Source organism: Lissotriton vulgaris, chromosome 5 (genome assembly GCF_964263255.1).
Source record: "Lissotriton vulgaris chromosome 5, aLisVul1.2, whole genome shotgun sequence".
In the NCBI taxonomy this organism is placed as follows: domain Eukaryota; kingdom Metazoa; phylum Chordata; class Amphibia; order Caudata; family Salamandridae; genus Lissotriton; species Lissotriton vulgaris.
The window spans coordinates 145,198,721-145,223,217 of NC_141693.1; the positions used below are offsets into that span (position 1 = coordinate 145,198,721).

A 24,497-nucleotide genomic window follows, 5' to 3' on the forward strand; every position below is an offset into this window, starting at 1 on the left:
CTGAAAATTTAGAACTCTTCGCCTCTGGAAATTACCTGATCACCTCCTTCAAAAAAGAAGTGAAAATTCTTCTGATTAACACATTTTTGCCCTGAGATCACTCCTTTGGTCTTTTGATCTTATTTGGGATCATTTTCATTTGTTGATCATGCCTACTATATTGCTGACTTCCTATGAAGGTCTTGTTTATCATCTAATTAATCTCTGTTTGCACTTCTCTTGTATATGTGACTTTGCTCTTGTCTCTTACTTCCTACTCTTGCAAAGCGCTCAGATACCCTCACAGCTCATGTTGATGCTATTTAAGTTTTATAAATAAAAATGAGTAAAATAAATAGATATCCATTTCCTACTTGGGGCTAATGAGAGACAGTTGGGGCAGCGGGACCCAAGATGGCTTTATTGACTAGATTAGTAAATCCAACAAATAATGCATTTCAGGTAGTAGATGGGCTGCAGTGAAATGTTATCTTTGTCCTCAAAGTATGTACTCTAAACTTTCACATAGTTTTTCGTTTCTTGTTCCACCACAAAAAGTTAAAACACAATATTTTAGAAATAGCATGGGTGAAACCACCGTTAGGAAGGGAGAAGACATCTTCTGTTACATACGTTACCATCTTGAATACAACATCCTCAGTCTGCCTTTGCCGCCATGTCCAAGTTTACATCCAAATAAAGAAATTACTTTGCAGGCCTAATGGCAAAACTGGATGCTTTATTAAAAGCATAGGGATTCTTGCCAATTTTAACATAGCCCTCATCATGTCCACCACATTGTTATCAGACATCAACCCAATAGACATTAAATAAACAGTGAAAGACCACTCTAAGCTTTTTATCATTTTCTCGCTACGTGCTTCATTCTAGATCTGTTTATATTATCCAATTACTATCAAAACAATGTGATAAACCTTTATTTGTTCAATGATTGCCGATTAAATGAATCAAGATTCTCCAAAAGTAGAATACCAAACCTGTTCACAGACCAAACTATTTCAAACCATATTTTTTCTCCTTCCCATATAAAATCAGGAATACTATCATCAACATAAGCATTCTCATCATCACAACCAGGGATAGTGATAGTAGATGGTGTCATTAAAGTATCGAGTTGCTGAATGCTGAATAATGCGGGACAATATAGATTAGGGTCTCACATGAAAATATTTGCCCTTTAGAAACCGTTCTCCCCCAGTCCACCTCAAGAATTGGTAATACTCATCACACATAGATGCTATGGATATAAATTGATGTCATCATATAAAACTGATTAAGAAATAAAAGTGCAAGTTAGAGAACAACAAAACTGTAAGCGGCCACATGAGACGTTAAGGTGGGGCTTGTGTTCTCTCTATCTCTCTATATAGAGATCAGAGTGAAGTATGACATTGTCATTTGGGTGAGAGGTTGGTCCTGCTGGTTTTGATGTCTGTGTGCTAGACAGATTCTGCCTTTCAATCACCAAGTCAATATCCTCTATCTGAAGGGAGGGTTTGGAATTTTGTGAAAATGTGTTTAAGTCTTCTATTTCTTACAGGATGCACATCAAAAGCTGTTATATTGAGATCTGGTTCTCAAGTTGTCAATATTTAAACAAAAGGGTTGTATCTCTCCAATCTGTAGGTCAATGAGTGAGTAATGAGCAATCATTTTCAATCCCGCTGATTCTTATTTCATGGTCTTCAATCAGTTTGTCGTGCTGCACTATCATAGGAGTAAACATTTTATCTCCTTCTTAGAGGATCTTCTATTTTGAACTTAAGTTCTGAATCTCACATAAGATAACATAATTATTCCCAGGGTGCGAAGATATATGTACAACAACTAACATCCCTGGCTGAAACGGTGTTAAACTCCCTCCTACTTCAGCTTAAATTAGGGTAGATTTTTAGTACACTACCTTGTGCTGCAAGAGTGGGGTTTGAGTCCATAATCATTCTCAAACTGTTTACTTAGCTAGAAGGGTTTGGGGATGTGTGAAGTTCTTTTCACAAGATGGTGGATGGACAACCGTTGCACCATTCCCACGTTCTAGTATCTCAGGTTCTGAAGTATGTAACTTGAAAAGTGTAGTTAACATCAAAGCTCAACAGCTTGGTTGCACTGGCTTATGACACAGGAATTGAGATTTGAGGGAGGTATCAGGTTTTGTAGCATTTGGGTGTCATTGGTGCAATGCCAGCACTTCAGGTTAAAGGCGATGATGGGAGCACGGGGAGGAGTATAGTATAGTGCAAAAATGGGAGGGACAATGGTGAAGCCTTGAAGGACTCCTGATTTGGAGAGGGAAGCTGCTGAGGAGAAGAGGGAAGCTGCTGAGGAGAAAAGGGAAGTGATACGATCAGGTTATCTGTTCGATAGGAATCAATCAATCAATCAAAGACATTTATAGAGCGCACTACCTACCCGTAGGGTCTCGAGGCGCTTGGGGGGGGGGGGGGGGGGGGGGGGGGGAGCCGCTACTGCTCGAACAGCCAGGTCTTGAGCTTCTTCCTGAAGGAGAGGTGGTCTTGGGTCAGGCGCAGGTCGGCCGGGAGGGAGTTCCAGGTCTTGGCGGCCAGGTAGGAGAAGGACCTTCCTCCTGTGGTGGCTCTGCGGATGCGTGGGACGGCGGCGAGGGCGTGGCTGGCAGATCGGAGGTGGCGTTTGGGAGCGTAGAAGTTGATGCGGTTGTTGAGGTAGCTCGGGCCTTGATCGTGGAGAGCTTTGTGTGCGTGGGTAAGGAGGCGGAAGGTGATTCTCTTGTTGACCGGGAGCCAGTGCAGGTCTCTTAGGTGTCCGGAGATGTGGCTGTGTCGTGGGATGTCGAGGATGAGTCTGGCTGAGGCGTTCTGGATGCGCTGGAGTCTCTTCTGGATCTTGGCGGTGGTTCCGGCGTAGAGTGCGTTGCCATAGTCCAGTCGGCTGGTGACGAGGGCCTGGGTGACGGTCTTCCTGGTCTCTGTGGGGATCCACCAGAAGATCTTCCGAAGCATGCGCAGGATGTTGAAGCACGAGGAGGAGACGGCGTTGACTTGCCTGGTCATGGAGAGGGAGGAGTCCAGGATGAAACCCAGGTTGCGTGCGTGGTCCGTCGGTTTGGGTGCGGTGCCCAGGGCGGGGGGGCCACCAGGAGTCGTCCCAGGCAGAGGGCGAGGAGCCCAGGATGAGGACCTCCGTCTTATCTGAGTTCAGTTTCAGGCGGCTCGTCGTCATCCACTCGGCTACCTCTTTCATCCCTTCGTGCAGGTTGGCTCTGGCGGCGGCGGGGTCGTTGGTCAGGGAGAGGATCAGCTGGGTGTCGTCGGCGTAGGAGATTATGTTGAGGTTGTGTTGGCGTGCGATGGCCGCGAGGGGGCTCATGTAGACGTTGAAGAGAGTAGGGCTCAGCGAGGATCCTTGAGGGACGCCGCAGATGACTTTGGTGGCCTCTGACTTGTACGGTGGTAGGCGGACTCTTTGTGTAATTCCGTCGAGGAAGGAGACGATCCATTCCAGTGACTTCTCCTGGATTCCGACGTTGCTGAGGCGCTGCACTAGGGTGCGGTGGCAGACCGTGTCGAAAGCCGCGGAGAGGTCTAGGAGGATGAGGGCCGCTGTTTCTCCGTTGTCCATCAGGGCTCGGATGTCGTCAGTGGCGGCGATGAGGGCGGTCTCGGTGCTGTGGTTGGCACGGAATCCGGACTGCGATGGGTCGAGGGATCCATTCGTCTCGAGGAAGGCGGCCAGCTGTTTGTTGACGGTCTTTTCGATGACTTTGGCTGGAAACGGGAGTAGAGAGATGGGGGGGTAATTCTTGAGTTCGGTGGGGTCTGCTGTAGGTTTCTTGAGTAGAGCGCTGAGTTCGGCGTGCTTCCAGCTCTTGGGGAAGGTGGCGGTGTCGAATGAGGTGTTGATGATGTCCCGCAGGTGGGGTGCGATGACAGCGTCGGCTTTGTTGAAGACGTGGTGAGGGCAGGGGTCGGTCGGAGATCCGGAGTGGACGGAGTTCATCATGTGGACGGTGTCTTCGGTGTTGACCGGGGTCCAGACGCGGAGGGTGGTGGTGGGTGGCGTTGCTGCGGTCGTGGCGTGCGTCGGTTGGGTGCTGAAGCTGTTGTGTATGTCCGCGATCTTGTTGTGGAAGTAGGAGGCGAGGGAGTTGCAGAGGTCTTGCGATGGGGTGATGTCGTTGTTTCCGGCGTTGGGGTTGGAGAGCTCTTTCACGATGTTGAAGAGTTCCTTGCAGATGTGTGCGTTGTTGTCCAGTCGGTTCTTGAAAGCCGTTTTCTTGGCGGTGCGGATCAATTGGTGGTGTTTCCGGGTGGCGAGCTTGAGGGTGGTACTGTTGTCCGGCGTGGGTTCCTTTCTCCAGGCTTTCTCGAGGGCTCGGCAGTTCTTCTTGGAGCTCTTGAGTTAGTCGGTGAACCATGGGGCTCTCTTATTGCCGGGTCTGCTGGGCGGGATCCTCAGAGGGGCGAGTTCGTCTGCGCATTTGCTGATCCACTTCGAGAGGTTGTCGGCGGCCTGGCTGGGGTTCGCTGAGCTGGCCGGAGGGTGCTGGCTCAGGGAAGTGGCGAGCTGGTCTGCTGTGATCTTGTTCCAGCTTCTTCGGGCAACCTGTTGCTGGTGGTGGTGGATCGTCGTTCTTCTGAAGGTGAAGTGGATGCATCTGTGGTCCGTCCAGTGGAGTTCTGTGGCGTGGCTGAAGGCGATGTCTTTGCTGGATGAGAAGATGGCATAGAGTGTGTGTCCGGCGAGGTGGGTGGGGGTGGACACCAGCTGCTTGAGTCCAAGGTTGGCGAGGTTGTCGAGCAGGGTGCTGGTGTTGCAGTCGTTGTTGTTCTCCAGGTGGAAGTTGAAGTCACCCAGGAGGATGTAGTCAGCGGAGGGGAGGGCGTGCGGGCTGACGAAGTCGGCGATGTCCTCGCTGAATTGAGTGCGTGGTCCCGGAGGTCGGTAGATCAGGGTGCCTCTGAGGGTGGTCTTCGGGTCGGTGTGGATCTGGAAATGCAGGTGTTCGGCGGAGGGTGGGGTGTTGTCGGTGCTGGTCGTGATGCGGATGGTGTTCTTGTGGATGATGGCAATGCCTCCTCCCACCTGGTTGGCGTTGCGGTCCCTCCGGGTGATCTTGTAGCCTTCTGGGATGGCGATGGCGATGTCGGGCGCTGAGGAGGCGTTCATCCAGGTCTCCGTGATGAAGGCAACGTCAGGGGCTGTGGCGTCTAGGAGGTTCGAGAGTTCGATGGCGTGTCTGTGGACGGAGCGGGTGTTGAGCAGGATGCACTTGAGGTGGTTGCTGCTGGTGTTCGGCTTGGCAGGTGCTGGTGTCGGGCAGGTCCGGATGCAGGTGAACTTGCAGGTGTTGCAGCTGAAGAATCCGTGGACGCGTCGTGGGGTGGCTCTGCAGCATCCCGGGACTCGGCCGGTGTTGAGTGCGATGAGGGTGGCGGCGGTGTACGTCAGGCGGGTCGGTCGGGGTCCTCGAGGGCCAGGGGTCCTGGCACTGGGCGCAGGCCAGGCGCGGACGGGCGTAGACGGGCTTACCTTTGGCGTGCCTTCGGCGCACAATCGGCGCGCCCGCTGCGCGTGACCGCTGCGCGTTCGCACGGTCGCCATATATGGCGAAGTGCGCGGGTGGGCGGAGCAGCTGGGAGGCGGGAGCGGGGAGGGAACAGAAGGAAAAAAGGGGCGGGGTCAGCGGTGGTGGCGGGAAGCGGGGAGCGGGGAGGGAAGACGGAGGGCGGCAACAGGCGGGAAAAAACAGGCAATACGGCGGAAAAACAACAATTAACACAAATACAATTCTACACAGTGAACACACCAGGGGCACAGGGAGAGGAGCGCCGATCACGGACCACGCCGCTTGAAGGAGGGGGCGTGGTCACGAGCCGGCAGTCGGGCAGCGAGGCACAAAGGAAGGGGAGGCACACGCAGCAGCTGGTGGCCGTGCGGCGCGGGGGTGTCCTAAAACTAGGTCACACTCACCTGCGTCGCACGGTCGCCATATATGGCCAAGTGCGCGGGTGGGCGGAGCAGCTGGGAGGCGGGAGCGGGGAGGGAACAGAAGGAGGCAAGCCAGTCCAGCATAATGAAATGCACTTGTATGTCTGAGTCTCTGTAGCACTAGGGTGATGAACAAAATCAAAGGCTAAGGAAGTATGAAAGAATAAGCGCAGCAAATTAATATGAATCAACTGTGGTCTTGATGTGCCAAGAAGCAATCTAATAGTACTCCTTGTGGCAACCATTAGGAAGCCGGTCTGACCGTCATAAAGGAGACTGTTTATTTTGATGAATACTTTGAATGGTCTAAAGACAAATCTTTTCAAGAGTTTACAGGAGAACGGGTACTGCATATGGGATGATAGATAGAAGAATCAGTGTCTGCCCATTAGCTAGAAATGAACAGACCTCCAATGATGCATATCTTATGAAATTTAGCCAGGCTATGCATAAATTGTTGTTGTGTATGAAACTGGACGACATTTGTAAGCAGTTGTTGGCATAATTCGTAGATCACGATTTCCCTAAATTTTTAATATCATAATAAATAACGCCAATAAATTACAAAACCACAATGCTTTTTTCATAGAAAGGCTATGCTGCAAAGGCTCTGCTTACCTTCTTGCGATGGCATCACTACAAGGCCCATATCTTGTTTCTGCAGACCTAATGTTAAAGATGGGTTAATAGAGGAAGATGCTGAAGAGGCTTCATCAAAGGAGTCAGAGGTTGCATGGTCCCCATCACCAAGTGATTGCTCCAGAGATCGCTTTTGGCTTTCATGGTCTTCTGTTGGTGTATCCATCAGAACATCTTCAAGCTCCTTTTGAAGCTGTTGTTCACTGCCGTTTCCCACAATCTAAACATTCATTCCAAAACGTCAAAGATGTTCATTAATTGGTTCTAATAATAACACATTCAGGATTAATGCGCTGTATTATTTTGATGAATGATTTTTGTCACTGTTAATAGCATTAATTAAAGCTCTATACAGAATTATTGTGTGATAAATGCCCACCTCTAAAATTATGTGTCCTGATTCAAAGACTTAATACAGAAATAAAAGCAGCTGCCCCATGAGAAGGTCATCCACAACCTCATTCCTTACTGGGAGCAGATGTTTAGAAATAATAGCATCTGTTGCCAGGCATGCCAAAACCATGCGTGGCTTAACAACACAATCAAAACCATGACTGTCGTTACCACGAGTGCCATTACAATGCAACTCGTTACAACGACTTGCTTTAGGGAAGCGCTTCACTTTTCACTAGTTCAAATTACTATTCCAACTCCAGTCGGTGTATCAGTAGGGAAGGTGTTGGACTTAAAATCCAACACCAGTCCAACAACGCATTCCCTAAAGCAAGTGTTGTAATGACTTGTATTGTAATAGAACTCGTGGTAATGTCACAGTTGTGGTACTGACTGCGTTGTAATGGCACTACGCTGTAATGCCTGCGTTGTAATAGAGGTTTACCGTTTAGAAAATTCTGGAGGTAAAAATAAATCTTACAAAATGAGGGATGTTGTTTAACTATCTTACTAAACAAATTAACACTGTGAGGAGCCCGGATCCTGTGACTGCACTATTGGGATATACGCAAAATGTACCTAGTGCAAATCTCCGACTTGTCTCCATGGCCCTGGTACTAGGAAAGAGGGAGACTGCTCTGAGATGGGGAAGTGCTAGGTCACCCACCTCTAGGAAACATGAGCAGGTGTGAGAGCATGGGAGAAGACTACGTCAACCTACAACCACTCGCATCACGCCTTAAAGATGCTTGGACGCCCTTCCGTATGTATCTTAGTGCTTTGGAGCAAAGTGCAGAAACCTAACTCCCACCTTCTTTCAATTCGCTTCCAACTCACCTGGTGTATGTACACCAATACTCCACACCGTCCCCCGCATGTATAGGATCTACCTCTGCAATTTTCTGGTATTATGTAACTATTTGGTATGTATTTAATGATGTGAGAGATTACGATTATTGGCATGACCAACTAACAAATGAGACACTATAGCTAGTCGGTTCTGGGATTTTGGGCACTAGGGGGGTAGGAAAGTACAACCCCTATACACAGAGGTCATGTTTTCCTGCGCATAGTTTTGTGTATGTGCAGAATCCCCTCAACAAAAATGTAGGAGCTTAAACCGGTTTCTGGACACGGTACGAACAAGGCTTGACACACTCCCAATCTGAATCGGAGCTAGGTGTACCCAGATCCCTCTCCCAGGTCACATAGACAGGAAATTGTTGAAGTTGCATATCACTCCTACGGGCTTTGCAAAAGTGGGTAATTAAGGGACATCCTCTCCCAACCTAATAAGGCAGTCTAGGACCCCAGAGGGCCGGGTGCCACTGGTATATCCATCCAGAGCTCCTTCGCAACACTCTCAAACTTGGAGTAATGTACAAAAATAGGCTGGCCCAATCACAAAACTGCCCTGTGCATCCTGGAAAGAGATGAAGGTATCCCCAGGGTAAATATCCCCTGCTTCCTGAGGTCACCCCCATTGCTACATAGATATGGTTGTGTCAATGTTCCTAAAGAGAGCCAGATCACACAATTTTAACTCCATACTGAAGGGGGCTCTGCGAAGTACGCTTTGGATTACCATCTCCCATATCTCCGTTGTGTGTTTAAGCAGATAAGGAGCTGGGAGCTCCAACCTATTCCCCGCATCAACAACTGAGGCAGAGTGTTGTCTCTGAATTCAGTCCCCAGAAGCCATTTCTCCCAATGTTTTCACTCTGTGAGCCATCTAGCTGCATGTTGCAGGCGTGCAGCATAATAGTCGAACTGCACATCTGGGACCGCCGATCCCCCATCCTCCAAGTCAAGTTTTTCTTTAGGGTTGCAAGCGCCACCCTACAAGAAGAGTCACCAACAGGATATACAGCCTGTGGAAAAACCAATCCCTTAAGGTACAGGCAACAGGGGAGGAAAGCCATTTATGCCAACCGCTCTGTCCATCAACAAGAGAGGAAGCCGAACCCAAGTTCTCCAAACCGGTCAGCACCCAATCTACGTTCTGGCATGGATGCTGGGCCTCAGTATGTGTAAACCAAATCCCCAAGTATCGAAATTGAACCAATTCCATCGGATATACACATCCTGCAGTTGCTCCCAAGGCTTCCCAATCAAACCACCCAAAAGTAACAATAGTGACTTGTGGACATTAATCCTAAGACCCAAAACCTCACCAAAGGCAGCCAATAACTACTTTAGGATTGTAACAGACTATCCAGGTGAGTGCACATATACCAATGAGTCATCCAGATATATCACAACAATGTGGGTAGGCCCCCCTAGACCCACAAACCCCCTCCCCATGATCCCCCAGGGTTCAGCTACGTATGCAGTAACAGCACAAGAGGCTCAATTGCTAAAACAGAGAGAGCTCCCCTGGCGAGTACTCCACCCCACTGGCCACGTTTCAGAAAGTTCACCCCCCCCCCCCAATCCAGATAAGAATAGAGGACTTGCTGTACAGTAGTTGTATCCAAACACAGAAGTTGGGTCCAAACCCCATGCCCTGTAGTACAGCCATTACAAATGCCCACTCCACTGTATCAAACACCTTTTCAAGATCTAGGGAAACCAAGGCCTTCTCCCTCTCTCCACCCAAAGTGGATCATCGGCCAGCCTACAGCGGTTGTGAGTTGTGCTATGAGCTGGCATGAAGCTGCATTGGTTCTCGTGGACCAGGTCTCAGACCACTCCACTAAGCCTTGTTGCCAATGTACCTCCTGTTTCTGATGGACGGCTAACTGGCCCTCCTGACACTTCAAGTCGTCTACGCACTCCACAGACAGTACCTTGGCATTCCCTTAACTACCGCTTTTAGTGCCTCTCACTCTATTGCCCTGCTGTCCTTGGTCAGTTATTCTCTAGAGCAGTTTGCATATCCGCCCTACAGGTAACATCCGTGAGGAGATGCCCAGAACCGGTCCAACCTCCTGCCCCAGAGTCAGCAAAGTCGTGGAATGATCTGAGAAGAATCTGACCATATGCGCCACTGCGTCTATCTGGGAATGATCCAACCATCCCACCAAGAGGCGATCTAGTCGACTAAGTATTATTTGTCCGAGAGTGACACATATTTTCGACCTCCTGGGTGCAATAGTGTCAACCCATACTAGAGACCCAAATTCTGCATTGCCCTCCTCAGAGAGCCCAGATTGATTGAGTAGTACCCTGCTTGGGCAGAGAACGATCCCCCCACCTGTCTAAAACAGTTAAAAGTTCCCAGTCCAGGTAATGGGGTAACCAAGGCTGTCCGCCAACATGTCCTGCATTCCCTCGAAAAAAAGTGTAGCCATCAATATTGGGAGCATACGAATTTAACAATGTGATCTTTTACACACAGGGTGCCTTGAATCAGGACGTACCTCACTTTCACATTTGCCTCATTATGGGTATGTCTAAAGGGGCCTCCTGGAGCCACCAAGATGACCACCCTCCAGGAGTAAGATTAATAAGAGTCAGAGAAAAGTCCCCCTCCACATTTTTTAAAGCTTCGGTGTCTCCTCAACCACAAGATGCGTCTCTTGCAGACAAGCAATTTTGATCTATGGCACCTAAGGAAAGAGTGGGCCCTATGAAACTTGGAATATCCTCAAAGCCCATTGACATCAGACGTAACAATGTTAATTTGCTCAGTCATGGGCACAGTAGATTCCCACCCCAAATCCCACCCCAAACCGCACACCTGCCCCTGCATTTCAGAATGTCCAGCTTAAGGGCTGCCAGACCAGCAAAGACTCCCACTGTTGTGGTACACAAACCGTAATAATAGCTAACAAACACACCCAAACAGTGGGATCCATTACTAAACCCACACCCCTCCCCAGATATACGGTGTAACAACAACATTTCACACTGCAATTTCAGTTGTGCTATTGCCGGCAGGTCCCTAGCCTAACTCCACTCTCCCCTCCACCCCCCTCCCCCACCCCAACCGTTGCCTACCACTAATGTGGCGAGGCTACCCGTTAAGACACAACCAGCACACAGAATATCATGCCTTCAGAAGATAAAGCCTAAACATAGCGCACACCCACAATAACTATTATGCATATTTTGCATTCCAACAGATCCTTCAATGCGCACCACCACCCCTCACATTTAACCAGCATAACACAGCAGAGGAGTTAAAAGAAGTCCTTCCTCCAAAGGAGAAACTAGGGGGTCATTCAACCGTTATACAGAGGCCAATAACATCATTGTGGTCCACCTCTGGTCTCAGACTCGGTCTGCAGTGGAACCTCCTCCATCAGTGAACCCGCTACCAACTCAAGCTGCAGCCACGGTTTCATCCTTCTAAATCTCCACCCTAACAGGATCCACCCTCTCAGGGGACCGGCGGCATGTGAGGGAGTTTGACGGGCTAGCCTTTGCTGCACCTTTAGTGCGGCAGCTGCACCTAATGCACGTCCAGGACCAATCACACAATGTGGAGTCCATGGGACTAGTATCCATGTATTGCCCCAACAAGGGCCAAGATAAATTACAAGATCACACAATAAGGATTCTACCTGAATGGGTGGTGTGCCCCATGATTTTAGGTGGGGACTTGCACATTATCATATATGAAAGCAAAGACACAAGACACCACAAATGCAGATGGCATTGATGTCAGCATTCAAGAGGGCCCTACTAAAGGACATGGGACTTGCAGACGGAAGGCAGTATATAGACCCATTAGGGGAGCATTAATCATTACTCAGCAGTACACAAAAGCTACACTTGTACAGATTATATTTCTTCAGACAAGAAGCTTTAAGCCTCTTGGAGGTACAAGATGTAAGCTAAAACCTCATTACACCATCAGATCATGGCCCAGTGCAATGTATTTTGTCCCAATCGAACACAACATATAAAAAGAAAGCTGAGAAGTGGTACCTAAATAAGTCCATGTTAAGAGACATGGTAGTGCCAGACAGTATTAAAAAAGCTATCCCCCATTACCTAATTGAAAATGACAACAATGATACTAGCTCAGCCATAGGGTCGGATGTCTTGAAGGCCATAATTCAGGGTCAATTTAAAAACAGAGACAGCCCCTCTCCAGAAGGTGAGGGAACGTATCCTTTATAAATTGAGAAGCGCAGAGGATAAATAAAAAATAAAATTAAAAATCCCTCTCACAGAATACTGTGGAGAAAGGTCCTTGCAAAGTTGGAAAGGAAAAAAAAAAAATAAGAACTGGGCAAAAACCAGGAAGGTTGCCCACCAGCCTTGAGTGCCAAACACAGTAATATGAAGAATGAAAAACCCTAAAGAAATGTGCCGGCTACACAAAGAGAAAGCTGAATATTTTTGACTATTACTCCACATCATATTTGAAAGACCTTGCGTTTTTTTTTTTCGTTTTTTAATTTTTTTTTAACGTGACTGTTTTCAAACACAAATTCAGAAACAACCCTGAATGCCTGCTCTCCACGGGCAATAATGCCAATAGGCAAAGTACAATAAAACATTTGCACAGGATTACACAGTTGAGCCAAGTGCGAAAGCTGGAAGGGCTCTCAGGTGCAATTAAATCACTAGATTTACATGTGTAAATTCCGCTACGCCCACCATACACCTCCCACGCCCCGACCGCCACCATGCTAGCATCAATGCAGCCCTCGGTCACACCACAGATGAACTTTTTACCCCTGGAGAAAAGTTTACGAGTATCCATGCTGTAGCCAGTCACGCTTGCTGACTATTGTGCCTTATATCAGCCTAAATCCTTATTTGGTATACCTGTTAAAATTTTGACCGGGATGGCCATGTTCCCACTTCAGTGAATCTGAGGGAGATCATACACCCTGCCCAGATCGGTTTTATACTGGATGGAACTAAGTGATACTATAAAGAAGACATTACACCTCAGACATAGTAGGTAAAGGCGGTAGATAAATGGTGCTGGACTCTGAACAAATATTAAACCACAGCTAGAGTGTGGCTAAATAACATTTTCTCCAGGGTGATCCAAATAAGCAGGGGATGTCCCCAATCACTACTTTTATTCACCCTAACTTCAAAACTCTATTATTAGAAATAATCCTACCATAAAGGGAGTCAAGATGGGAGTCACAGGACTATAAGCTTATCATGTTTGCAGACTATGGACAAAGACCTCAAGAAAGTATTTTGGGATAGACTAGGCTAAAACCAGATCCATCACAAAAAGATATTAACTTGGTTGTCTGACCAAAGAGGTGAAGACTGAACTGGAAAAATGTCTCAATTTCATGGCTAGGTTAGATTGCCTCAACTAAAATGACTACACTGCTGAAAATCTTCCACATATTCCAAACATGGAACTACTTTGCGCACCGACACAGCAAGCACATTTATTTGGCAATGGAAAGGAGCCAGGCTGGGCAAACAATGTATACTCTCATTCAAAACAAGGAGATTTGGAAGGGTCAAATTTGCTTCGATACAACCATGCAGCCTCTGAGACATCTTGTAGAATAAAAAGGAGGGAAATGAAAAAAGCCAGGTCTCAAAGGGAGACACATTCAGGGGTGGTTTCTATAGAAAACACTGTGGACCACAGAACATGTAGAAACCCATTGCTATACATTTCTCTTGTTGCAAGTGCCATCTTGAGAGTCTGAGACACAGAGTCCAGTTGTGCCAGACGTCTCACCCTACACTCCACTGTGTGTAAATAAAGAGTTTACACAGGGGCAAAATAGACAATGCTTCCATCATTTGATAGAAGGGGGTGCAAAACACTGCAAGATGTTTTAATGTCAGTAGAAAATGTAGGAAAGTGCCCCTTTTTGACATGGTCACCTCCATGTTTTGTCTGGTATTTGATGCAATTTTGACAGAAGTGCACTGGGTTCCTGCTATCCAGGTCCAAAGTACCAGATATCTTTCCCGAAAAGTTCACAATTCTTCCCCCAATTTGCAATACTTAACTCCCCCTATAAGTCCCTAGTAAATGGTATCCCTAGTACCTAGAGAAAGGAGGCTAAAGAGGGTCCTTCAGGGCTGCAACATGTATTTTGCCACCCTCTGGGACCCCTCAGCACACTCAACACTGCCATTGCAGGCTTTGTGATTTGGTGCAGAGAAAAGTGAAGATACGCATTGCACATCTATTGTGTGCCATGCCTGCAGACAATGCATGCAGTATAGGTAAGTCACCCTTACAACATGCTTTACAGCCCTAAGGCAAGGCGCACTATACTATAGGGTGGACATATCTGCATGAGCAGATTTGTCCCTGTGATGTCTAAGTCTATTCTTAGATATCACTAGTTAACCGGGAAGCCATTTTAAGTACATTTGCTGGACACTTGCAAGTAAGAGTTCCCCAGTGTAGTAAGTTTCCTTTGGGACCCACTTCGCTTCTTCCTTAATTTTGCATATTACACATTTCTGGCTGCCTTTGCTTTGCACAGCTGCACAGAACACATTTATTTTGTGGAATGTAAATATTTTAGAAATACGCTGCTCGTTATTTAGCTCTTCATCTTACAATTCAATTTGAAAATTTCGTACAAAGTCAAACAAAAGGGTGTACTGTTTTCTTGTGCCCAGTCAGCAACATCTACTAATGTTTTAGACATAACACGGGAGCACAGCTGATGCTTTCAAACACAGTAGTTCTTATCATATAAAGTGTGACTCGCCCTCTTGGAGCACAGAGAGGAGAATTAAAGCAGTGGGACATCAGCCTTGAGTAAACTGAGTTTACCCTTATAATGCGGACCACCCAACTACAAATACCAGGTATGGGGCCCGGTGCTTATCCCAGAGATCATAGATATATCCCTGTGCTCACATAGTGAGATTATGCTTGGACAGATATATAATTTGCAATGATAGGACTGTTTGTTGTTTACAGTTTGCTATTAATGCGGACTTACTTTGCTTAGTTGTATATGTTTTCTAATTTCAGCACAACTGCCTCATAGTAGACAATGATAGTTTCAATAAATATTGTACATTTTCTTTGTGTCTTTCTTTTCTTTATTATGGACCAGCATGTGTGAGAAACGAAAAGGTGATTATCTGTATCCACAGTTACCTTGGGGAATAGAGGGCCATGTTCAAGTTTGCCACATTCACCAGTTATTCTGGGAAGGTTAGGAGTTCAGGTGAGGCACTGAGAGTTAGTCAGATTTGGGCACGCAGGTACTGATGTGGTAAAAAGATTCAGTCCCTACATTCTGACATCCTGTTTTCTGTTGGTTGCTCAAGCTTGAACCTTTAAAATGGTAACCCATTTTAGTGTTGGCACTTTGTTTCCATTTTTGTTCTAATCATGGCGCAACCACAACCTGCTCCTAGATCTGACAATTGCAGGCCTGCAGTCCATGCGCATGTAATTTTACTGGCGGGAGGTGACTTGTCATGGTTGAGGTCCATGATGGCTATCGTTTAGAAGTCTTTTATTCTCGGGTCAATTGTTAGGCTGAGGATGTGAACACAAACATTTCATGAATTCAGCAACGTTGTACCATCACCACAACAAAGAGCATATCAGCTCTTAGAAATTCCAATTTCAAACTGGGAACATCAAAACAGGTTCCGTGGCACCCTAATACATGTACTTGCACCCGTACACACGGGTCCCTTTAGTAATGAAGTGGCCACCTGGCAGGAGTTAGCTGGGTATACAAAACCCCTAATTTACAAAATGTCAATGCTAATGAACTAGTGCAATTAATACAATAGTCGAGTTAGACTATATAGATGCTTAACGTATGTTTCGCACACAATGATGGCTGTCCCAGCAGAGGCTGGCCTGCTAGGGCAAGCTCAAATGGCAGTAGTGCCTACCATGAGTCCTGTAATTGTACATTCCGTTATGGCCCAAAGAAAAAGCAAAAAATCAAGGAGGTTCTCCGCCAGCATACCTTTCTCACAGACGCTACAATATGCCCGATCACACACAAATAAAACCACCCGATAGGTAGAAGCATTTTGATAGTAGTCCTTCTCGTTCCTGTGAGGAACTCATTGGATAAACAATACGAGGGAGGAGGGCTTTGTGACCGGAGACAGGAAGAGTATGTGAAACCCAACGCTCGTATGACGTGAAGATAAAGGAGGAATTCCCTCCACAATTTCAACCTCAATTTCACAAAAAGAAAGTTGTGGCTATTACCGCAAAATATGCCACAAACAATGAGAATGGGTGGTGATTCTCCTCGAAAGCATGGTGGAGGTCACTACAGTGTGCTGGAATCTCCAGGAATCTCTGGCAGCGAAAGCAACTGACCGAACAGTCGCGTAGCCCCTCCAGATCGAGTATATGATTTGGATATGCAAATTGAGGGTGACATACAGTGCACCCTTAGGGTTATAATCTGGGAAAATCTGACATTATTATTAGACATCCTCTTAGCAGAGTTTGATTGACCCTCGCAGTTTTTCAAGGTAAAGATGCAATAATTCCATCATTTTCTGATCACGCACCTGATGAAGTCAAACATACCTATGCAGCAGAATGGGCACAAGCCCCAGCTTTATGTCGCAATCATGTTGGCTGGCATAAGGAATCTCCTGATCATATCATACTCATAAGGTCCAGCCTACAAGTGCAAACACAATACCCAATAAAACGGGATTCTAAGGCGCTGGGTAGTGAAATACTCTACCATCTAGAGTACCAGGGAGAAACTGAACCTTGTGTCTCACTTGAATAATCCTCTTTATCCTGTCTTAAAACCGGATCATTCATATTGCGTAGTCTTCGAGTACAGACATTTAAGCAGCCATACACACACACTTCTGCAATGCTAAATCCACACAGTATGGCAAAATACAAAACAACCATGGCTATTTCCAATCTTCTTTTCTGCCTGCTGCCTAACAAAATGGTAATATATGGATGCAAAATTGCCAAATAAAATCAACCTCAATAAATGAACTACATCTGTACCTTTAGTCCCGGCTTTTCATCATCGCTTCCATTATTTGTGGAAGGTGTCTCATCTCCTTGTCTCGAAACCAAGACAAAATCCTCACTGTTCAAAGTGGAAACAGAGTCTGAAGAGACACTAATTTTGCCAACAGAGGCCTTGTCATCCATGGCTCACAAGGAAAGCTGGATTCATGAATTAGCTTTTAACATCTGGAAAAAAGGAATTCTGCCATTAATTCAAGGCATTAGTTTCTTTTTAAATAAGAAACGTATTGGGGAAAAGCAACATTCAATTTGCAAAGAAAAAAAGACGGGGGTACAGTTATTGCTAACAGAGTATTTGCACGCTGTTTCACATTCATGTGCATCTACTCAAAACACAGTATAATACAAATGTACATTACTAAAAAGAGGTAAAAAAAATGTAAAGCATGTGTGGCAATTTAACCATAGTACCACAGAAGATGGTTTCATACTTTCTCAGAAGAAAAACAAAAACAAAATTAATTGCAGGACTACATGTACTGCTTCTAAGAAATGCAACCACCTGTCGGCTAAGATGGGAAATTGTACAACAGCTTTAAATTGAATTGTGCACATCTCCGGACCCAAACACATCTGACCCTAAGTTCAATACAAACAATTGGTTGCAGGTGCTGTCAATATTCGAGACTAATTGTTTTTGGGTACTATATGATTTACTCCGTGCAAAGAGTACTGTTGTCCGTATGTGAAGTAATTGTTTACCACTCACATGGCCTGGGACTTCATCATCGATGCTTTAGCAAAGGGAGGTGGTAACAAAAAAGGTTTGAACAACTGGCAGCAAAAAGGTGATGGACCAAAATGCTCGATTGAAACCAGCAATGACCTGCAACAACCCGGGGCGTATTCTATTTGAGTGTTTTTGTTTTAAACTTGTGTATGTGAATACAGAAGGGGACCACACCTAAACAAAACCAGGCTTTGCATGTTCGGAGTTAATAACCTCTTACAAGACGTACTAATTATTCTAGAATCCCAACGGTATGGTTTTCAACATTCGTGTCAAAAAGCTAATGTGGTTCATTTACAGACTTTTTTGAGGGGGATGGGGGGGGGGGGGAGTTGGGAGGAGGGGGAATACAAGAAAAATACAGAACCATAACAATCCTCTGGTTCACTTAAGACTTCAAAGTTACGGCAGTGGGAGATGGAAGACGCTAAAAACAATGACAAACTTTCACCATGTGATAGAATAGAGTGGGTACAAGTGACAAATCTCAGCATTTCTCATAGCCAGATTGTATGGCAATTTGGCCCAATTTAACTTGTGTCTAGTGGCAATAAAAGGAGGAATTCTGAAACATTTTTAAATTGCATCATGGGTAAAGAGTCACAATGTGATCCGGATGCAACACAGAAGCTCCTTCTCCTGTTAACAACTGGCCAGTCCTCTCAATGGTATGTTTCAATGGCTGCATCTTTACATGGCTGTGCTGTGTGGCCCAGTAGAGTGTAATGACATTGTGCTTGCCCATCTCCTCAGAGGAAGGCTAGCAGGCTACTGTGAAAACGAATTTCTGCAGGTCCTGGATTGGCAATACCAAGATTTAGATCACTCTCCATATTGTCCCATGATTCATTTTCGTTTTGACTGAGAACATTCAACGTACTTGCATTTGCTTCGCCATTTCATTGCAAAATATATCCATGTACCATCCTCAAAAATATTGTGCTGACCATTCAGGACTAAAACATAAATCCTTCGCTATTCACCTATGAGCTATGACCCAAGGCCTGGTTTGAGGGGAAGGAAATTGCAGGGTTTATTTGGGAGTAAGCAGCTGAAATCAAACCATCAGTAAGTAAAAAGACCAGACGCATGCCCTAATCTTTTTAGGTAATCCCTCTGGAGTCCTAATCATCCAAACAAGCACATCAGCTCAAAAAGGAGCACATTATGCATGTGGAAACAAGGTTTCATGTTGAATGCCTACAGATTTGTCTAGTTCTTAAATAGGTTATGTGGTCCCAGGAATCTGGCTCAGTCTCTACTTCACTCTGATCCCAAAGGAAAATAAATAAAAGGGACATTTCTTAGCAATTTAGTTTCCGAAATATTGGACTGGCTGTAGGAAGCTGCTCTTTATATGGTTGACCAAAACGAGATAGACTGTGTAATGATTCCATGGAGCTCGTATTGATTTACAGAGGCAAAAATGGTAATACTAAATGCTCTCTTTAGGGGTAGGGTGGGCGAGCAGTTTAGGCTTATAAGAAGGTATTGCTAAGCATTTGCTGTACTCACAGAGGCAATAAATGATACACACTCAAGAATAAATTGGAGACCAATTTAGAAAAATAAGTTGTATGTTCATTTAAATTTTGATACCAAGAACTTTGTTATTAGGTAATTACTTTTTGAAAAATATTGAATTTCAAAAGTAAAGTAAACAGTTCACTTAAATGCGTTGATTCACTGCAATACTTTCCTATGGGAGAAAGAGCATATGTTGCATATAGTTGTTTACAGTCGGTTTTGAGGGGGTGGGGGGGGGGGAGTAACCTTCTTTAGACATAGGGTATAGTGGGCCAGGGCCCAAAGTACCACCAGCAGTTCCTCATTACTTGCCCTGGGCTGTTCGGGTGCAGAGGTGCAGGTCTGGATGGTAGCCGTGAGTTTTACGCCGAAAACCTGGCTGCAGAGGGGGACTTTGGGACAAGTTCGGGAGCTCCCAAAAGGGGGGCTCGTGTCACAAGGGTCCTGGTAACAAGAGGGCACAGCCGGTTAGTCAGTTCACGGCTGGGGTGAATGGGTGCAGGGTGGAAAGGTCGACTGGGTTCTGTGCGTCCTGGGGCCTTGTGGTGGTCATTCTCGCTGGTCGAAGGTGCAATAATCAGTACACCAGTGCCACTCTGGAGTGGAATCTCTACTGTACGGGCGTCCCTGGATGCCTGCTCTGTCTCGGTGTAGTGAGTCTCACGGGCTCGGTTTACTGCAAGGGGTATTGGTCCTGTGCCGCTCCGGTCGATCCTGGTGTCCTCTCACTCGGTGGGGGACACATCTGACCTTCAGGAGTACAGGTACATCTTCCTTGGGGCTTGCTGCGTCAGGCTGGCCGGGGAACAGCAATTCCGTGAACCAGGCTTTGTTTCTTGGGTGTCTACAGACTCTACTCCAAGGGAGATTGCTGGCAATTTGCAAAAGACTGGAAGTCTCTGGGGGTTCTTGGAAGCTGTTCAGCTGCAGGACGAGTCACTGGTCATGACTGTTTAGTCTGGTGCAGGTCAGGCAGGCTTTGGTACCAAACGTCCACAGTTCTCGCTTTTCTGGAGGCTCTTTGATTCATTGGATTCAGAAGAAGACAGACTTCCGATTTACGGAGTGCCACCTAAATACTCAATTTAGGGGTGTTAAGGGATGTGACAGGTAGTAGCCAATGGGCTACTTACCTTTAGGGAGACTACACCCTCTATATTACCACTTCCTGTGGAACGTGGGCATAACCCTGACCCACAGAGCCTAACTCTGCCAAAACTAAGATGATGGAATTCAATATTAGTGTTCACATCAGGCAGCCCACCTTAGGGGGGACTAGCCCTTAGGGGGAACACACCTCCTGACTATCTAATTTTCCATCTGTGTTGGTGCCAAAATGGACCCGGGGCAATGGGTGGTATTGCCACTGTCTGGGAAAGCTTTGGGTCGCATTTCAAAGTCAGCAAAAGTCATTTGAAGCCTCCTGCCTTGGTATGCAGATCACTTAGCCATCCTGTTTGGAGAAGTTAAAACTACCTCCAGCTGGAGCAGGCATTGTTTCTGCCCTCAGAGAGCACGGGCTCTCAACTGCAGGGGGTCAGAAACCTGTCTGTGGTGGCAGGCTGATCTACACCAGTCAACGAGTACACGAGTATTTGGTCGTTTTTCAGGGGGCACCTCTAAGGGGCCCTCTGAGTGCATGAATTAATAAATCAATCACTGGAATCCGAGTGGGTTTATTAATAGGAGAGGTTTGATACCAAACATCTCTAGTTTCAGTGGAGCCAGCAGGTAGCTGGAAAACTCGTAAATACAAGGGTCCAGCACATGTACTCAAAATGGCTTCCCTGTTAACTTGTAATATTGAAGAATCAATTTAAGTCATCATAGGGGCATATCTGCGCATGTAAATATGTCCACACATGTAATATAGTGTATCCTGCCTTGGGGCTGTAAGGCCTGCTGTAGGGGTGTCTTACCTATACTGCATGCAATGTCTGCAGGCATGGCACACAGAAGGTGTTCCATGGTGGGTCTTCACTTTTCTTTGCACAATGTCACGCAGCCAGCAATAGTTTGCATGTTTGTGCGGAGGGGTCCTTAGGGTGGCACAATACAGCAGCCTTTAAGGGCCCTCTTTAGCGTCCTTGCCCTAGGTACCAGGGGTACCATTTTCTAGGGAATTACAGGGGGTGCTAAAGGTACTGCTAATTGGGAGAACAATTGTACAGTTTTAGGGAAAGGGATCTGGCACTGGGGACCTGGATAGCAGGAACCCAGTGCACTTGTCGAAACTGCATCAGATACCAGGCAAAATGTGGCGGTGACCAATTCAAAAAGAGGCACTTTCCTATACTAGCCTATTAATAGAAGTGATTTGAAGGGTGGCTAATATCACCAAAGACTATTTCCATTGAACTGACTGCCAAGAGAAACGTTACCACTATTGTGGAACCTGAAAGTTGCCCCAAGTATATGCCTTCCAATTCTCAATCGATTCACCAGCAAGTTGTGAACATTCATTGCCAACTGATAGAACTGAATGTTATGGAGGATATCCTTAAATAGTGAGTTTTGTGGTCAGGATTGGCAAGATTAATTGGTTGCAGGGGTATTAAATTGAAGATTGGGCTTATGAATTTTTTGTTATTCTCTTTCACATTTATTTTCTTCACATTTATTTCTGCATCGGTATTAAAGAACCAAATAAATCTCAGCTGGTTGAAGTCCTCTGCTGCTCATCCTCTATCCCCTCCATATTGTTCCAAAGATAAAGAAATAAACTTATACATTGACATAAATTAGAGGAAGCCGGGAAAGTATGTGAGAATATTTTATATATGATGAACATTCAATATTTATAAGATCAACAAAGCTTGTGAAAAGCAAAAAAGGTGAGAACTGCAAAAGTGCAATTATGCTAATATTTAGTGTATTACTTTCTGTACCATCTTAATTCACTGGAGGATCTAACCCAGCAGAGAAACAAGGTTTGAAACCTGGCTTGAATTTAAGTTTTTGTTATTGTAAAAGTAAGATTTCTCTGTAGGTACTTTTGAAGGCATGATGCTCAGTTTGGGTTACCCTTCGCTTATCACTTACACCTGCTTGTACAAAATTAAAATTTAAACCCAAGCGACTTATCTCAAATACCTTGACAATTAGAGTACAAACCTTTATGCCACTCTAGCCTCTAACTCCTCTCCTTGGCAAATGCCAGAAAGACTTCTGTCTGATTTTTATGTGATCACTGCTTCTTAGGTCTGGCTTGAAAGCACAGCTGTTGCCATAGGTTATCTGAGCAACCTAAAGAAAAGCTTTCAGGAGTACTACAGAGAGAGACTGTAGCACGCCCAAACATTGGTGGACAGGAGTATTGTTACGGATTCAGCAAATGATATATGCGCACAAAGAAAAAGTGCCTGCATTTTACTCCTATGGGTTTCTGAAGGGTTCATCTCACCTAATATGGTTGCCATGTAAAAGTACAAGAACATACAGGCCTGCTCCCCCTTCTTTTCTCCTTAGCTATGGAGCCTTTGCCTTTAGCCATGCGTGCTTCGGCAGAGCCATGAGGTATACTAATGGGCGAGGATTTGCATGCAATATCATTATACCGGGACGATCAACTGACAGGGATGTCTGCTCCGTTCCGGATGCCATTCCTGACCTCCTCAATCGTTTTGCACGTCTGTCTGGACTACACATCAACAGGGAAGAGTCCTGATTGTTTCCCTTCGTTCCCAGTCTACTGGACCCGGCACTCATAACCAATGGTGCTCTGCTGACTACCTACCTGGGTATTCAAAATGATCATACTGATCGAGACTTACTAGACGGCAACCTCACTAGGGCACTAACCTCCCTAATGTCGCAGATGTCATTTGAGAAGACTCTTGCTCTTTCAGTTGCAGGGAGAGTCACTCTTAACAAAATGGTGGTGCTTCCGCGGCTTCTATATTATTTTACTAACCTATCGCTTTATCTCCCTCTGCCCTTTTTGGAGAAGTGTGGCTCGCTGGTTAGAAGCGGCAGACCCTGATGCAGAGGTCTGACCTGGGACCAGGGCTCAATGCGGCAGGGTCTTGGGCTCAATGTCCACAGACTCGATAATTCTCGCCTAAGTGCCTACTCTAATCATGGGTCCCACTCTGCAACTCTGGGCAACAGCTTGCCTAATCTCCAAAACGGCCCCGAAAGCGCTGGGATGCCTGGCTTCACCTTGGGGGTGCCCAGTAGGGGACATATCACAGGGAAAGCCAGGAAGGGTTCCACAGCGGTATACAGCGCCAGGATCCCTGAAAAGTGACAGTGCGCTTTACAAGTATACATACATTTACACATTTTCCACTACCTTGAGCGTATGCTTCGCTATCTTATATGGAACAAATTTTGATATAGGGTGGAGCTCTCGAAACTGTATCTACCATCAACTCAAGGAGGGCTAGCGGTGCCCAACCTGGAGCATTACTACTCGCCATTCCAGATACAATGGGTGGCCTGCTGGATGGCAGAGTTGCACCTCTCTGACACAGCAGTGGGTGGTCCTCCTTATAGATTGCACAATCTTATTTACCTGTTTCACCACTGTCCTAAGACTTCCCGGCCTCTCCCTCTACTGCTACAGGTGGCCTATCATTGTTTCTGTGGCTGCTTATTTCTCACCAAACATATAACACCTAATGCCCCAGCATTTTTTTATTAGGTATGCCCCGGGGTAACAGGAAGACACTACTAGCTGAGCTCTCAGGATTGGCATGCAGCGGGACTACACATATTGGGAGACCCCTATCAGGACGGCATACTCAAGGCTTATGATATACTAACACAAGAAGAAGGAATGCCCTGGGGCATTCCATTAGTCACGCCTCTTGGACCGGCACACTGCAGTGCACTGGGGAGACATCAAACAAGAACCAAACACGCACATTACACTCCAAAATTTACACGTCATGGGAGAGGGGCGTGATCTCACTTGGTGGTTTGCGGATGCATTTCGTCTGCGGACTGCCACAAATTTGACTTCCTGCAACACCAATGAGAGACTGATCTGGCTCGTCCATCCACCCCTAAGGAATGGATTAGGATTCTGGCGAGCCCTATGCATGTCCCTCGCAATGCTAGGTTCCAGTTAATACAGTATTACATAGGGCATATCTTACTCAGGAAAAAATGTATTGTTACTTTCACAGGATAGAAGCGGTCTGCCACAGATGTAGCCATCATGACGCTGATATCTGACATGTTGGCTTGACAGTCCACCTGTTTGCAAAAACTTTATGTCATAATCGGAAAGAGCTTTGAGAAGTATGGCAAACATAGAGGATTTGAGTGTATTACAGCACAATATACATAGACATTGGCCAGAGTGTGGATTATGAGTGACTAGTTTTGCATCTGATT

The 24,497-nt window shown here is 46.1% G+C and overlaps 1 protein-coding gene across 1 annotated transcript in view; it reads right to left on the minus strand.

Moving 5' to 3' along the window:
• RABGAP1 (RAB GTPase activating protein 1) overlaps nt 1-24,497 on the minus strand; it is a 967,778-nt gene that overhangs the window by 915,506 nt on the left and 27,775 nt on the right. The window contains exons 3-4 of the mRNA XM_086921082.1: nt 16,871-17,062; nt 6,586-6,826 (exon numbers count right to left, since the gene is read on the minus strand). Coding sequence (XP_086777208.1) covers nt 6,586-6,826; nt 16,871-17,020 — 391 coding nt within the window. The 5' untranslated portion in view covers nt 17,021-17,062. The remainder of the gene's footprint in view (nt 1-6,585; nt 6,827-16,870; nt 17,063-24,497) is intronic.